This window comes from Uranotaenia lowii, chromosome 3, assembly GCF_029784155.1.
Source record: "Uranotaenia lowii strain MFRU-FL chromosome 3, ASM2978415v1, whole genome shotgun sequence".
NCBI lineage: Eukaryota > Metazoa > Arthropoda > Insecta > Diptera > Culicidae > Uranotaenia > Uranotaenia lowii.
In genome coordinates, this window is record NC_073693.1 from 232,436,880 (window position 1) to 232,454,137 (window position 17,258).

Sequence of the window (17,258 nt, forward strand, 5' to 3'; positions counted from 1 at the left end):
GTAAATTTTGTGAATTTTGTAAATTTTGTAAATTTTGTAAATTTTGTAAATTTTGTAAATTTTGTAAATTTTGTAAATTTAGTTTATTTTGTAAATTTTGTAAATTTTGTAAATTTTGTAAATTTTGTAAATTTTGTAAATTTTGTAAATTTTGTTAACTTTGTAAATTTTGTAAATTTTGTAAATTTTGTTAATTTTGAAAATTTTGTAAATTTTGTTGATTTGGTTAATTTTGTTTATTTTGTTAGTTTGGTGAATTTTGAAGTGATTTTGGAATGTTGTAAAAAAGTCATAAATTGTGGAAATTTTGTGAATTTATTAAATTTTGAGTTTTATTTCAAATTCAGTTAATAAGTTAATTTCATATATTTTTTCAATATTGTAAATTTTGAATTATTTTGAATAACGATGTATTCTGACTGACAAATCAACAAAATTATTTTAAATTTTCTGATGATGTCCGATGAGTTTTCGAGAGTTTCGTCAATGTACATAGTCTTACCGGCTAATAAAATCCAGAAAATGAGGATGGAATAAAACGCGAACTCATTCAGATTTGATCTCTATGACTTGAATTGATATGCGTGTATCAGTCATCGTTGTGGGTCCAAAGTCTCTTCTTTTTCGGAAATCACGTTTTAATTCAATGCTTGAAGCTTCCGACATGATTAGATAGTTAGATTGTTGATGACTGCCACACTTCCGCTTACCGTACCTACTAAATAGTTACTGTGCTCTTTCTCATTCCAGAACAGGGAAATCAATGAATAGCGTTTGAGTGTTCTTCGTTCTCTCGCCATGCTCCGAGTTGAAACAGAATACAGTTTAAGCTTCAAACAAATCCAATTAACGCTTGAGCAGTCGCGTTCAGTCGTTTGCGCTGGACAGAGTGATAATTTTTGCAGTTGCGTCGTTTCAAAAACAACAATATAACAATGTTTGTTTCGCTGTTGCTGGCTTTGCTGATCATCGGTATCTCATGGTGCTTGTTATCCATGGTCCAAAATTACTTCACAGTTCGAGAGTTACAGAAGAAATTGCCAAATTTCATCACAATTCCGGCCCAGCCCATCTTGGGCAGTAATCAATTCTTCCGGAAAGATCCTTCACCGGAAGGCATCTTCCGTACATTCTCGGGATTCCATAGGCGCTTTGGAAACGATCTCATCTTCCAGGGACTGTTCAATCAACCGGGTCTTCAGGTCACCAGTCCCCAGGTGGTGGAGCAAATCATTCATGCAAAAACAATCAAAAAGTCCATTATCTACGAATTCATGAAGCCATGGCTCAATGAAGGCCTGATAACGGCTATCGGCAAAAAGTGGGCCCAGAGACGGCGCATTATAACGCCCGCATTTCACTTCAAGATTCTGGAAGAGTTTTTAGGAATCTTTGATCAGCGCACGACGGATTTGGTACAGAAGTTGAAGGAGCAGGAAGGGAAGGGAGATTTCAATCTCTACGAGTATGTTACTCTCTGTACCTTAGATATTATCGCTGAATCTGCTATGGGAGTTAAGGTGGAAGCGCAAGCCAATCCCAATTCTCCGTACGTTAGGGCGGTAAAAGAGTGAGTATTAGCGTTTTATAATAGAACACAGTGGGAATAAAATACACACGATATAGGTAAAATAATAACAAATCCAAAAATGAGCATCATCAAACGTGAAACGCAGATTAACACGTTTACTTTTTTTCGCCTATTTAAAGAATACATAAATTACTTCTGTGTAATTTAATTGACCATGCAATGAACAGATAGAGCCAAATAGTCTTTTAAAAAGTTGTAGCCAACAGTTTTTGAGACAACTTTGTGACGAAAAAAAATAATATTATGGCTCTAACTTTGTGAATGAATTCACACAAGAAACATGTCTTCATAGCATTTGTGTCAAATCAAATTGCGCACATTTTTATCTTAGAGATCTATAGGCTCAAGAACTACTATTGTAACCGCTAACTTATTTACTGAAACTTACCAAACAATCGAGGATTAAATAACGAACTGGTCTTTTTTCTTGGATCTAAAAAAACCTTTCGATATTATAGTACTTCTGAAGAAGCTGGATTTCTACGGAATACGTGGACAAGCCTATGATCTCATAAAAAGCTTCTTGTTAAATCGAAACAAGTAGATATTGTTTGTTCTTTTTTCTGGGGTTTTAACACTATCGTGTTATTCATCCCTAAAAACTAGTAGATACGTGATGCCAAATCATTTTCAAAGTAACCTCCGTCCTCTCAATGTGGAAGTACCTCAAGGAAGTAATTTAGGCACTCTGTTTTTCCTCATTTACATAAAATATTAACCGAACTTGAAACTCCACGGAAAACCACGGTTATTTGCTGACGACACCTGCGTACTTTATACCAATGAAAATCCCGTCACCAAAATTCAACACATGGCAAAACACAACTTCTTCAACATTTCTTCTGCGAAAACAAGTTATCCCTGAATTTGTCGAAAACGAAGCTCATGATTTTGAACCTGTTCCGCACTTGTGCCATTGGACCACATGAACTGCTTATTGACTCAGTGAAAACTGAGAGTGTCGAAATTCATCTACATATCACAAATTGACGATCGATTCAGTTCTTAAATGGACTCACCACCAGGGTTGGCATTATTCGTCGTCATTCGTCAAATGACTGTGACTGTTGAGCCTCTTGGTCCGTCAAACTCAATTGACTTTTCCTCTTGGTCCGTCAAACTCAATTGACTGTTCCTCAACGACCAGTCACTTCGTTTGCCAGTCATTCAACCCCCAGTCGTTTGAAACTAAAAAAAATTCCTAGTCAAGCATTCACCAATCGCATTCGAACGAGTCGTCGACCGAACTGAAGACGAAAAAGAAACGCATTTATTATTATTGTTACTCCTGCCAGCAAACCGAAGACGACCGAAGACGAAAAAGAAACGCATTTATTATTATTGTTGCTCCTGCCAGCAAGCTCGTTTTCAGTTTTTTATTGCTATTGTTGCCGATCGAAGTGTGAAGAGATTTGCCAGTCACTCTCAGGAGAAATATGACCATGTGAAGGAGCTTCGCCAGTCGCACGATGGAGAAATGTTGATTGCTGTCGTGCTCAGGGTTGCCAACATTTATTTTCAAAAATCAGGGAACTTGCGAAATAAAAATCAGGCAAAATCAGGCTACGTAAAACTAACGGAAATTTCGCTCAAAGTGATGACCTTTTTTTTTTTTTTGTCATCGATCCACATTTTCACTCCAATATGTTATATATGTTGAAAGCCTACTTAGTTGAATAATTCTGCTGCATCAAAGCAATCCCTTCAATTCTCTTTTTCAATAAGTATTAACGGGAATCTTTCGATTGCTTTGATTCTGCCACTTTTTCACTTCAGCTATGGTACCTACTCCAGTTCCTTACTACCCATTTTTCATGACATTTGCAAAAATCTGGCAAAATCAGGCATATTTTCAAAAATCAGGGAAAATCAATGGCTTATCAGGTTGTCAGGCAGAGCCTCGAAAAATCAGGCAACGCCTGAAAAATCAGGCACATTGGCATCTCTGGTCGTGCTTTATCCGTCAAGCGATTATTGAGGCTCCGTCAATTGAGTAAGGTGCCGGTCATTTGATGAAACAAAACTACCCGCATGAAGCCGTATCATACAGTAACTATTCCCATTATCTTCACCCAAGACACCCAAAAGATTACCTTTATAGTTTTCGGATTATTAATGAACGATTGAACGAATCGTTTTTTCATCAAATGGAATCGTTTAGACACAAAAAACGATACAGGGAACGGGTTGTTAAGTAAATGAACGATTCATTTTTTTGCTTTTTTCTACAGATCCGAAATGAAGTAAAACGATAGATGTAATCGTTATCTTATCGTCGACTTGAATAATTTCGGATGATAACGCGTATCTTCAAAGGATCATTTTACGATAAATAATAAAGAAAATTATTCATGTTTTTGTTCAAACCACAAAAGATCTAACAACTGGTCGCAGTGGTAGGGACCCAACATAAGAAAAAAAAATTCATGTTTTAAATCGTTTAAAATAATATATTTTATTCTCATATGGGTTTCGATTATTTACATTAGTTGTTTGGTTAATTCACAAATCATATCATTCGTATCACCAAAAAGTGACAATTTTACATTGGGCAGTCCTTGGAATACATTACTGAGTATAATACTAGAATTATTACTGAATGTAGTGTCCAGATTACTCTATCTGTAAAACTATGAAAATCGATTTTTTATCACAAATCAGTACCTTCACCTCAGTACCTTTGTCGCAAATAGGGTTATTAAAATTCTGTCCTAGACTAATAGAAACAAAACTAATTTTAAATTTGCTATCGTGCAGACGCTATAAAATAACAGATTTTGCAAAAAATTTAAATGATGTTCAAAATTTCCAACAGATTGCTTTTGTTTAGCAAATGATTTTTTATAAATCTCTAATTACGATTTATCAAAATTACGATTTATCAAAATAGATCTACGGATCCAATATATATCTCATCGTTTTAGGAACATGACTTGGAATATTTTTTCCTCGTTTAGCTTTCTGTATTTTGTACTTATTTTTTTTGGAAGTTGGTTTTCATGCGACTTCTGACGTAAGTGCCTTTTTGTATATTAAATTTTCAATACTATTTCTGAGTATACAGTCAAAAAACTATGTCAATAACGATAATTAATTCTTACAACCAGTTTTAAAACTCAATTTTCAAATATACCTAATCTTTATATCTGTTAAGGAATTTCAACTCTGAATTGAAATGCTGTGTTTCTATTTTCACATCTATTGGAATAATTATTACCTAACCATCTACGCTCCGGGATATTTTTTCTATTTCTTCAATTTTAGGTAGCTTTTCAATATGTAGGTATAAAATTGCGAGATGAATGATATCTATATAGCTGTTAAAATCCATAGCACCAAATAAATTTAAAAAAGGTACAACATTTAACAAGCGAAATCCCCTTTGTGAGAGGGTCAATGCTTATGACATCAACCTCTACTATAGGTTCCAGAATATATTTTAACAATATCTACGGGAGAGGGCAGATCGCTTCCGGGTTCCGATTACTCTTTCGAAATGCGCGACGTTACCGATGGAGAATTTTTTCCGTTTTATCTGAAAAAAAAAACTAAATTACAATCAAACTAAGAAAGATTTACTAAATTTTACCGTCAGTTGCGGTGAGTCCAGAACGCCAGATGCGGGCTTCACCGTTGTACCGCAAAGAAGAAATCACGAATGGACATTTGAAAATCTGAAACAAAAGTAAATCCTGGATGAATATTAATTGGCTAAAAGAATAAAAAAAAGAACTATTTCATAAACTTTAAATATAGTTTCAAAAACCAACCATTTTTCCAAAAACCTTTGAATAAAATTTAAAAGTACATATTTTAAGTATACATTTAATCTGGGAGCGTTCAAATATTGGTCAGAGATAAGAGTTGATATTTTGTTGTGTGGTAACGAACCTACATTTTCGCTAAATTTACTGATATTTCAAAGAACAGAATTTCTCATTAAAAGTTTCGAATCAATTTTTATTTTCCATTCAGTGAATCAAAAACATAAAAAACAAAAATTTCAATTTGAATTGTTTGAATGTTGTATCAAATTTTTCAATCTCACGAAAATATTTTGAACATTGATCTATTGTTTGACTTTGAATCTATATTATTTTATTTAAATTCATTTAATGAGTTTTATTTGATTTTTATATCCTCGAAATAAAATTTTAATTTTTCAGTATGCTAGTTTGTAAATTAAACCTATATCAGTATATACCTTTTCTTGAGTCCTTCAAAATGCTGTTGCGATATCGGCGGGGAGATAGATCTCATGGAAATCTTTACATGGCTGTGTTGGGGGTGTTGACCGCTACGTTTTTCTGCCTCCCCGTTCATAATTTATTCCTACTGAGTTTGGCGTACTATTCCGGTAGGATTCCCTCTGATTTCAATACTGATCTACGTCAGCCACATCGTCCATACCTTGGCGATAAAAATGTTGCCCACCTTTCCGACAATAATCGACGCTGTTTTTCATTAGCACCCGTCATGAGCGATGACTTTAACAAATTTGTTTCTACTGCTGCTCTTCCACCCGAACTTGCTATCGCTGCTGCCGTTGTGGTGCTCATCCAGTGAGATGGTTCTTTTGCTGGACTTTGACGAGCTGTATGGATGGATTCGAAAATAGAAATAATTCAACGGCAATTATTTTTTATACGAATTTGATATGGTAGATACCTGCCAGGAGCTCTCCTGCTTTCGTTGTTTCTTTGGTGCACGGGATGCATATTCTCCCGATAATGCGACATGGCTGAAGTAATGAGATTAGCAACAACCATCTCCAATCATTCGACTCGTTCGAGGTTGTGGTAACGGCCGAGTCCCCGACAAGCGAATGCAGCTTGTTCCGGAAACGCCAATTCAGCGAAATCAAAACTAACCTAAAAAAAACACAAAATCACTTATCAAATTGGAAAACTTATTTTTTTAATCATCAAGTTCAGGAGAATCTTCTCAGCTTTACCTACGTTTCTGATCTGAATTTGGGTCTTCCGTTGGAGAACATCTAGGAATTCTTCCGTCCGGTTCCGCTTGTTGAAACATCTCGCACTGATTACAAAAACAAAACAAAAAATTATTGTAAAAAATCGTGATAAAATATACAATTTGCTTACCAATTCTTCTCCCAAAAGACGGCAGATCCGGTAGAAAACTTGGTACAATCGATGCCAAACAGCCACTACCGATACACGTCGAGGGACTCGGGAATCCCGTGAAGGAACGGCTATTTCTTTCCAGGTTCCGATTAGTTCCGATGACAATCACTCTTTCGGGAGAGAAACAGTGAAGGCGCGTCTCCTACTGTAGTACAGACGCATGACACTATAGTTTTTCAAACTATTAACTGTATCTTTTAGAAATAATTTTGAATAATCTCTAGCGTATACGGATAAGTTTGGACACACGAATAATGATATTACGAACAGCAACGATTACCGTTATCAGATCAGTATAATACTGACGATAAGTTGTACGGTTTTTGATTATGCGGGTAGTCGGGTCAAGCGTGACGGGCGAAATTTACCAACACTGTTCACCACATTCGATCTTTGAAAAGTGATGTTACTTCAGCATGCGGTCTGTTTTGGAAAATTAAAAACTTCGTGCCCTCAAAAAAATTATACCCTATCAAGAATCTGTACCTTGAAACCGATAAATCTACTCTTCCAATCATGGCGTTGAAAGCTGCCGGCTTTAGAAGCTGTGCGTGTGTATGTAAGGCAGGCAGTAAACCGTAGAATGGGGTAGTCGCCTTACAAATCCCAGAGGCCAGATTCTACTGGAAGCCCTGGCAAGGCTGAATGTAGACCTGGGAAATATAGGCGATACAAGGACCTACCACAGGAATGGGTGCGAGTCCATCATTGACGTCACCTTCAGTAGTTCGGGCTGGGCGAGCGACTGGAGGGTGAACGATGCGTTCACCGATAGCGATCACTTTGCGATTCGTTATCATGTGGGCACAAGTACGCGGGCAGGTAGAAGAGGTACGACATCAGGAGCAGGCCTCTGGAAGACAACACAATTCGAGCGGAATGTCTTTGTCGTAGTGTTAAATTGGGAGCGGAACTTCGAAAATCTGTCCGCGGAAAACCTGACGAGGGTACTCGTACGCGCATGAGACGCTGCGATGACAAGGAGGGCCTAGCTGCGTAGCTGCGAGAGCGGAGCGAAGAGTGCCCAACGCAATTGCGTGGTCTGCCTTTTGCAGGGCTATCAAGGCATGCAAAAAGGTACGATTCAGGCAACTCTGTGTCCGAACAAACTGCGAGAAATCGTCAACGAGCTGTTCCCACAGCACGGGGAAGTTACAAGGCCGAGGGTCCCATACGACTGGGATACGAGTGAAGAGGAGCAGATTTCGCTGGATTTACCACCTGGGTGATCAACTTACAAAAAAAAGGCAGTAAGCCAAAAACAGTTCTCATTCAATAGGAATCCATTCTCGTTTCCTTCAGGCAGGCAGTAACCAAAACATAATTCTCATTCAATAAATACTGCTCAGGTAGTACACTGGTTAAGATGCCGTATTGGCAAGACGAGATCAGGTGTTGTGAGTTGGATTCTCACTTCTCTACGCACTGTGGTTTTTTATTTTCTATTTACTGGAATGAATCATCCAATAGGATGAAAATTCCTTAAAATGATTTTGTTGTTTCGCTTGAATGTAGTGGTCATGCATCATTTCGCTTGGGTGCTCGAGTCCTTATGCTAGTAGTGCTTTTTCAAACATATCATGTTTGACACAGTTCACTTTCCAGCACATTTTCGGCACAGAGATTTGCCAAATAATCATTGAAATTTTCGCCATCTCTTCTATGGGTGTAGATTTATTCTTGACAATTTCAAATATTATAAAATCAGCGAATTATAAGAAATTAAAAAGAGCTCTTTTTCGGGACTTTTTTTATTAATTCGGAATCAGCTACAGATAATGTGGTTAATCATTTGAACTTAATTTTTCAATATTGAAAAACTAGAATAAAATGTCTATGCAATAAATTAAAAATCGTCGAAATCGGTCAATATTTGCGGCCAGGGAAACGCACACAATATCTCGAGTCTTATTGACCTTATTGACGGATTCTTTTCTGGAGGAGCACTTCCGGTGGTCACAGGTGGGGTTGAGATGGGAAGTCATTGGCTCCGGGTATAGTGTACACTGCGTTGGAGATTTGTCGAACTGATTGATCTAAAAAATGCAAGTAAGCAAATATTTAGGCAGAAACTGCGGTTAATTCGTCAACCCATGGTGGATAAACAACATACATACAAAACTTTAGAATATTACAAATATTTTCTAAATAAAGGTTATAAAGCAATGATCAACCTTCTCGAAGACCGCAAGTCATTTTGCCTTATGAGAAAAAATAATTGTCATTTTTTTTAATTTTCTGTTGAAAGGAGAATTTTAGGAAATTTTAATGAAATTTCAGCCAAAAGTATACCATTAATCAAAATGAAGCCTTTTAAAAAAGTTGAAAAATAAGCTAAACCTTCAATAGTAAAAACTCGAAAATGTTCTTGTGTAATGTAAGAAAGCTACTATTTTTTAAATATTTTTTTAAAAAAATGCAGAACTCAAGTTTTAAAAAAATTGTGCCTTAGAATAACAAGGAAAATTCTAAATGCTTGATTGAATAAATAGATTCAAAATAAGGCTTTGTTACTAATGTAGGTTGGTTAAGTCACATACTGTAGCCTAGAGGATAGTGTTCAAGTCTTCTAAGCCAGCAGTCATGAGATCAAATCTTGGTCACGGTATATAAAATAATACTTTAAATAGGCTGGTGATTTTAGCATTAGTGTCAAGTTATTGGAAAGAAACCTGAAGTTTTACTGAGATTTTATTTGTGTAAGTTCGTTTTTTTTTTTCATTTTACTTAGATAGAACCCATACAAACCCGTACAATTTTGTTTGTTTAACTGACTTGAGCATTCAATCCAATAAATGAGCAATTCAATCGATGTAGCACTTTGCGAAGGAACAATATGCTTTTTTGAGCCTTCTACAGTAATAACAAAATTCATTCATTACACAACCTTCAGGATTATTTAAAGTTTCTCGATTCGAGAAGATGCAATTATATTTATATAAATTTGAAATTCTGAAACCACAATGGAAGACCAATTTTTTTTAAAAGGTCGATATTGAGCTGTTTGCTATTACCTACTTCCACACATTTGAAAGACAAATATCGATAGAGCTGGTAAATTCATAAAAAAAATTCAATTAACTTTCATCTTATTTATCTTTCAGGTTGTCCATCATCATCTTCAAGCGGCTTTTCTCGTTGATGAATCAATACAAAATATTTTTCCTTCTGAGCAAAGCGAACAGACGCCAAGCCTCGGCCCTGACGGTGGTTCACGATTTTACCGATTCGGTCATCCAGAACAGGAAAAGTCAGCTGGAAAGTGAACAAGCCCGCCAGGAAGCCCAACTAAAACTGCAAGAAACCGATGTCTACGGCAAGCGAAAAATGACCCTTTTGGAGCTGCTACTAAATGTTACCGTCGACGGACATCCGCTGGCCAATTCGGACATCCGAGAAGAAGTGGACACATTTATGTTTGCCGGACACGACACAACCACATCCTGTATTAGCTTTGCGGCGTATCACATTGCCCAGAATCCGTCCGTGCAGCAGAAACTTTACGACGAAATGGTCCAAGTGCTTGGTTCCGATTGTCGGAATGCCGAGCTCACGTATGGCAAGCTGCAAGATCTCAAGTATCTGGAAATGACCATCAAAGAAGTTCTACGAATTCATCCCTCGGTCCCGGTTATTGGGCGGAAATCGGCCGGAGACATGGTGATTGATGGGCAAACCATCCCGGCGGGCATTGATGTTGCCGTGCTGATTCTGGCCATGCACAACAATCCGGACGTTTTCCCCGAACCAGACCGGTTCGATCCGGAAAGGTTTAACGAGGAAAACAGTGCCCAGCGGCATCCTTATGCTTATATTCCGTTCAGTGCCGGCGCAAGGAACTGTGTCGGTCAAAAGTACGCCCTTCTGGAGGTCAAGGCGACGCTCGTGAAGCTACTGGCCAACTTCCGTTTGCTGGCGTGCGAACCGGAAAACCGGGTCCGCATCAAGTCGGACATGACACTGAGACCGGTCAATGGGACGTTTGTGAAAATTGTTGCTCGATAAATGTTTATTTGCTGAATTGACGGTTATTGAAAGTTTACCTGCGACTTAAGTTCTAAGCTCTAAACTCTAAAAGATGGTTGTAATTTTGAAATTCCAATACAAACTGTAAATAAACATGACTCAATCTATCTTTTTTATGTACCATTTAACCTTCAAATCCAATTAACTAAGTTCAATGAACTCACATCACAACTTCCATTTTTCACACAAACTCAAATAAACCCGGTCTTTTTCACCAGCTGTGAGTGGCCATTCCGGTTAATATGCCCCAACCAAAGAGGTCAATTCAATGGATCCATTTTACGGAATGACCGAATTTTCCTAATTGTTTTGACACCCGGAGCGAGAAATAGGGGCGAGCCGCGAAATTAAGAAAATGTCCGGAAAAAGCTAACCCTTGCTCAGGGTCATCGTATATCTCCTCCTTGTAGCAGCTTTTCTTACTAGTCCAAAAGCAGCGGAAACAGCCGAAATTTCATCTCGGGAAAACTCACCAATTTTTCCGACGTTATAATGGGTCTGTTTTCGATAATTCATTATTTTTGATCTGAGGAGAAGAATTCGAAATTGACTTGAATAGTGATTTTAAAAAAATCTAAGAAAATGCAATTGCAAAAATGACAAAAATGACAGAAATGACAAAAATGACACAAATGACAAAAATGACAAAAATGACAAATATGACAAAAATGACAAAAATGACAAAAATGACAAAAATGACAAAAATGACAAAAATGATAAAAATGACAAAAATGACAAAAATGACAAAAATGACAAAAATGACAAAAATGACAAAAATGACAAAAATGACAAAAATGACAAAAATGACAAAAATGACAAAAATGACAAAAATGACAAAAATGACAAAAATGACAAAAATGACAAAAATGACAAAAATGACAAAAATGACAAAAATGACAAAAATGACAAAAATGACAAAAATGACAAAAATGACAAAAATGACAAAAATGACAAAAATGACAAAAATGACAAAAATGACAAAAATGACAAAAATGACAAAAATGACAAAAATGACAAAAATGACAAAAATGACAAAAAGGACAAAAATGACAAAAATGACAAAAATGACAAAAATGACAAAAATGACAAAAATGACAAAAATGACAAAAATGACAAAAATGACAAAAATGACAAAAATGACAAAAATGACAAAAATGACAAAAATGACAAAAATGACAAAAATGACAAAAATGACAAAAATGACAAAAATGACAAAAATGACAAAAATGACAAAAATGACAAAAATGACAAAAATGACAAAAATGACAAAAGTGGCAAAAGTGGCGAAAATGACAAAAATGACAAAAATGACAAAAATGACAAAAATGACAAAAATGACAAAAATGACAAAAATGACAAAAATGACAAAAATGACAAAAATGACAAAAATGACAAAAATGACAAAAATGACAAAAATGACAAAAATGACAAAAATGACAAAAATGACAAAAATGACAAAAATGACAAAAAAGACAAAAATGACAAAAATGACAAAAATGACAAAAATGACAAAAATGACAAAAATGACAAAAATGACAAAAATGACAAAAATGACAAAAATGACAAAAATGACAAAAATGACAAAAATGACAAAAATGACAAAAATGACAAAAATGACAAAAAGGACAAAAATGACAAAAATGACAAAAATGACAAAAATGACAAAAATGACAAAAATGACAAAAATGACAAAAATGACAAAAATGACAAAAATGACAAAAATGACAAAAATGACAAAAATGACAAAAATGACAAAAATGACAAAAATGACAAAAATGACAAAAATGACAAAAATGACAAAAATGACAAAAATGACAAAAATGACAAAAATGACAAAAATGACAAAAATGACAAAAGTGGCAAAAGTGGCGAAAATGACAAAAATGACAAAAATGACAAAAATGACAAAAATGACAAAAATGACAAAAATGACAAAAATGACAAAAATGACAAAAATGACAAAAATGACAAAAATGACAAAAATGACAAAAATGACAAAAATGACAAAAATGACAAAAATGACAAAAATGACAAAAATGACAAAAAGGACAAAAATGACAAAAATGACAAAAATGACAAAAATGACAAAAATGACAAAAATGACAAAAATGACAAAAATGACAAAAATGACAAAAAAGACAAAAATGACAAAAATGACAAAAATGACAAAAATGACAAAAATGACAAAAATGACAAAAATGACAAAAATGACAAAAATGACAAAAATGACAAAAATGACAAAAATGACAAAAATGACAAAAATGACAAAAATGACAAAAATGACAAAAATGACAAAAATGACAAAAATGACAAAAATGACAAAAATGACAAAAATGACAAAAATGACAAAAATGACAAAAATGACAAAAATGACAAAAATGACAAAAATGACAAAAATGACAAAAATGACAAAAATGACAAAAATGACAAAAATGACAAAAATGACAAAAATGACAAAAATGACAAAAATGACAAAAATGACAAAAATGACAAAAAGGACAAAAATGACAAAAATGACAAAAATGACAAAAATGACAAAAATGACAAAAATGACAAAAATGACAAAAATGACAAAAATGACAAAAATGACAAAAATGACAAAAATGACAAAAATGACAAAAATGACAAAAATGACAAAAATGACAAAAATGACAAAAATGACAAAAATGACAAAAATGACAAAAATGACAAAAATGACAAAAATGACAAAAATGACAAAAGTGGCAAAAGTGGCGAAAATGACAAAAATGACAAAAATGACAAAAATGACAAAAATGACAAAAATGACAAAAATGACAAAAATGACAAAAATGACAAAAATGACAAAAATGACAAAAATGACAAAAATGACAAAAATGACAAAAATGACAAAAATGACAAAAATGACAAAAATGACAAAAATGACAAAAATGACAAAAATGACAAAAATGACAAAAAAGACAAAAATGACAAAAATGACAAAAATGACAAAAATGACAAAAATGACAAAAATGACAAAAATGACAAAAATGGCAAAAATGGCAAAAATGACAAAAATGACGAAAATGACAAAAAAATAAAAAATTACACAAATGGCAAAAAATGTTAGCAAAATTGACAAAACGTAATGACAAAATTGATGAAACATATTGATAAATTCTATGACACTGACCAAATGTGTCCAAATTGACCATTTTGGCCAAATTGACACAATCGACAAAATTGACATAATTTGCAAAATTGAGAAAATTGATAAAATTTTAAAATTGGACAAAATTCACACAGGGGGGGGGGGGAGGTGGGCGGCAATATTCAATATCATGACATCAATCTATCATACGCTGACTTACCAGAATGCTTTTTTCCTGTACGATCCTGCCAGGATCACGTCGAGACCCACGTCGATTTCGCGGGCAGCCAGAGTTTTAGATGTACCTTTTCCAATTCCAGGAACTGTCGGCCTACTACACGACCGCTGCCAGGAACTGGTGGAGGAAAATGTTTCCCCATCGCCGGAGAGCTGGTGATGAACACTATAGTATTCAAGTACCACACAATCAAACATAAAAATATAGTTTATTTTACAATATTTATAGTTCAATACCTAGAATCAATCATACATTTGTAGTTGAATCTATCATATTTACATTTGAATCAATTATACCACTACAGTTGAATCTATCATATCTTATATATAAAACTGGAGGCGTTTTCTTTGTAACAACATCACGTATGAATGGTCGGTCGGAATGAAGTGAAATTTGGTATCCGAGGGAAAATGCAATTGCAAAAATAAAAAAAAAAAACAAAAATGACAAAAATGACAAAAATGACAAAAAATGACAAAAATGACAAAAATGACAAAAATGACAAAAATGACAAAAAATGACAAAAATGACAAAAATGACAAAAATGACAAAAATGACAAAAATGACAAAAATGACAAAAATGACAAAAATGACAAAAATGACAAAAATGACAAAAATGACAAAAATGACAAAAATGACAAAAATGACAAAAATGACAAAAATGACAAAAATGACAAAAATGACAAAAATGACAAAAATTACAAAAATGACAAAAATGACAAAAATGACAAAAATGACAAAAATGACAAAAATGACAAAAATGACAAAAATGACAAAAATGACAAAAATGACAAAAAATGACAAAAATGACAAAAATGACAAAAATGACAAAAATGACAATAATGACAAAAATGACAAAAATGACAAAAATGACAAAAATGACAAAAATGACAAAAATGACAAAAATGACAAAAATGACAAAAATGACATAAATGACAAAAATGACAAAAATGACAAAAATGACAAAAATGACAAAAATGACAAAAATGACAAAAATGACAAAAATGACAAAAATGACAAAAATGACAAAAATGACAAAAATGACAAAAGCGACAAAAGTGACAAAAATGATTGATATAAATGACAAAAATGACAAAAATGACACAAAATTTAAAATTACAAAAATGGCAAAAATGGCAAAAATTACAAAAATGACGAAAATGACAAAAATGACAAATGAGGTAATTGACACAAATTACAAAAGTTACACAAATTGCAAAATATATTAGCAAAATTTACATAATTGATGAAACATATTGATAAATTGAATGAAACTGACCAAAATTGTCCAAATCCACCAATTTCACCAAATTGACAACAAATTGAAAAAAAATTACAAACTTGACTTAATTAACTGTATGACAAAATTAACACAATCGACAAAATTGACACAATTGACAAAATTGACAAAATTGACACAATTGACAAAATTGACATAAATTACAAAATTGAGAAATTTGACAAAATGTTCAAAATTGACAAAATTAACAAAATTGACAAAAATGACAAAAATGACAAAATTGAAAATACTGACATTTCAAAGTTGTCAAAATGTTTATTATCTAGTTAATTCGATCGATTATTGTACGTTGCCACATCGTATTTTACTCTAGCAGTTGTAATTTTACCCATTTTTTCTCATTTTATTCGCTTCCTTTACTTGAGAGGTTTAATAATTTAAAACACAAGCATCTTTTTCAAACTTGTATTCTTTATTTTTATACCTCTTCAATTTTATAGACATAAGGTTATTATGTCGCAGAAACGGGATCATACAAGATATTCTACAATTCAGTCATTCACGGAGAATAAAGTATGGTAATTCCAGCAACAATCCACTTATTCAATCATATATCTGATTGATTCTCGACCAACTATAATTATCAAAATTTCACAATACATATTATAGACAATCTGATTGATTTTGTGATTTTGAGTTTCAACTATGATTATATGATTGATTTAATTATAAATATGATTGATTTAACTATAAAAATATAATTGATTTAATTAAAAGTGTTATAGATTCAACTATTATAATATGATTGATTTGATTAAAAATATAATAGATTCAATGTTATTTCTATGATTGATTCAATGAGGTCAACTTAACCGGTCGTTTTAACCGCCATAATGCTAGAAAAGCTGACCGGAAATCCCAATATACACATCCTGGTTTCTCCGCTGTTGTTCTTTTTGCATCTTGATGCATGGTTGCCCAACGAATTGTGCGTCTTAACTTAACTCCCGGAAGACGTCCTTAGTAGTCGGTGCTTCTGCACTTGGCGATGATGATTGGCGATAGCGATGATTGAGGAGGAGGAGGGATATCAAAATCAATTAATTTATATAAATACGTTTTCTAAGTTTGCTGCAGGTTACCCCTTTATCTAAGTATAGTGAAAAATGTCCCTCAGTCGGACATCGTCCTGAAGATGGGCAACATCGAGCCCGAAACCGGTCGACAAAAAAAAGGTAATTTTATATCCTTTCCCGTAAAGTAAGAACGTTATGTGTCGTGTCCTGTAATACGTCGTGTGTTATGTGTATAGTTACAGTTCTTACGTAAGCACAAATCATATACAAATGAGTATAACTAAATGTTTGTTACAAAACCAGATTTTTTTTATGATAGTTTCATGGCATTGCGGTGAACTTTTTACTACGAAAATTCTTGATAGAAGAATTAAAGATTGAAATTAAATGACGGATAGACAAAGCAGATGCTTAATAGAAGAAAATTGAAAGATGTTGAAAATGAGCCAAGAGCATATTTTATGAAAAGCTTCAAAGGTGCGTTCTAGACTAGGGTTACCATACGTACTCTTTTAAGAGTACATGTACTCTTTTTCGATCGAGAAATAGGCGTACTCTTCTTTTTGTTAAATTTCACCAAATGTACTCTTTTTTTTGTTGGAAGACATTTGATCAGAAAAATCTGTGTATATCTATGAGGTTGTATCACATTTTATGCAAAAACTGTGGAAGGAATAACAGCTTACAACGAATTACTTTAACATCTTGTTTTCATTAACATGCATATTTAGTCATAATATATGCCCCTTTGAGTATGCAATCAATAATCAACATGTACACAATTTAGGTAATATGCTTAAATGCGCGCAAATCTCAAATAATGATTGTAAA

The 17,258-nt window shown here is 33.7% G+C and overlaps 1 protein-coding gene across 1 annotated transcript; it reads left to right on the top strand.

The window, feature by feature from the left end:
* Window positions 1-904: 904 nt before the first annotated feature.
* On the top strand, window positions 905-10,856 carry LOC129754357 (cytochrome P450 4d2-like). Its single transcript, XM_055750371.1, has 2 exons — window positions 905-1,570; window positions 9,843-10,856. The coding sequence occupies exons 1-2, from the start codon at window positions 936-938 to the stop codon at window positions 10,741-10,743; spliced, it is 1,536 nt and encodes a 511-aa protein (XP_055606346.1). The 5' UTR covers window positions 905-935; the 3' UTR covers window positions 10,744-10,856.
* The last annotated feature ends 6,402 nt before the right edge of the window (window positions 10,857-17,258 follow it).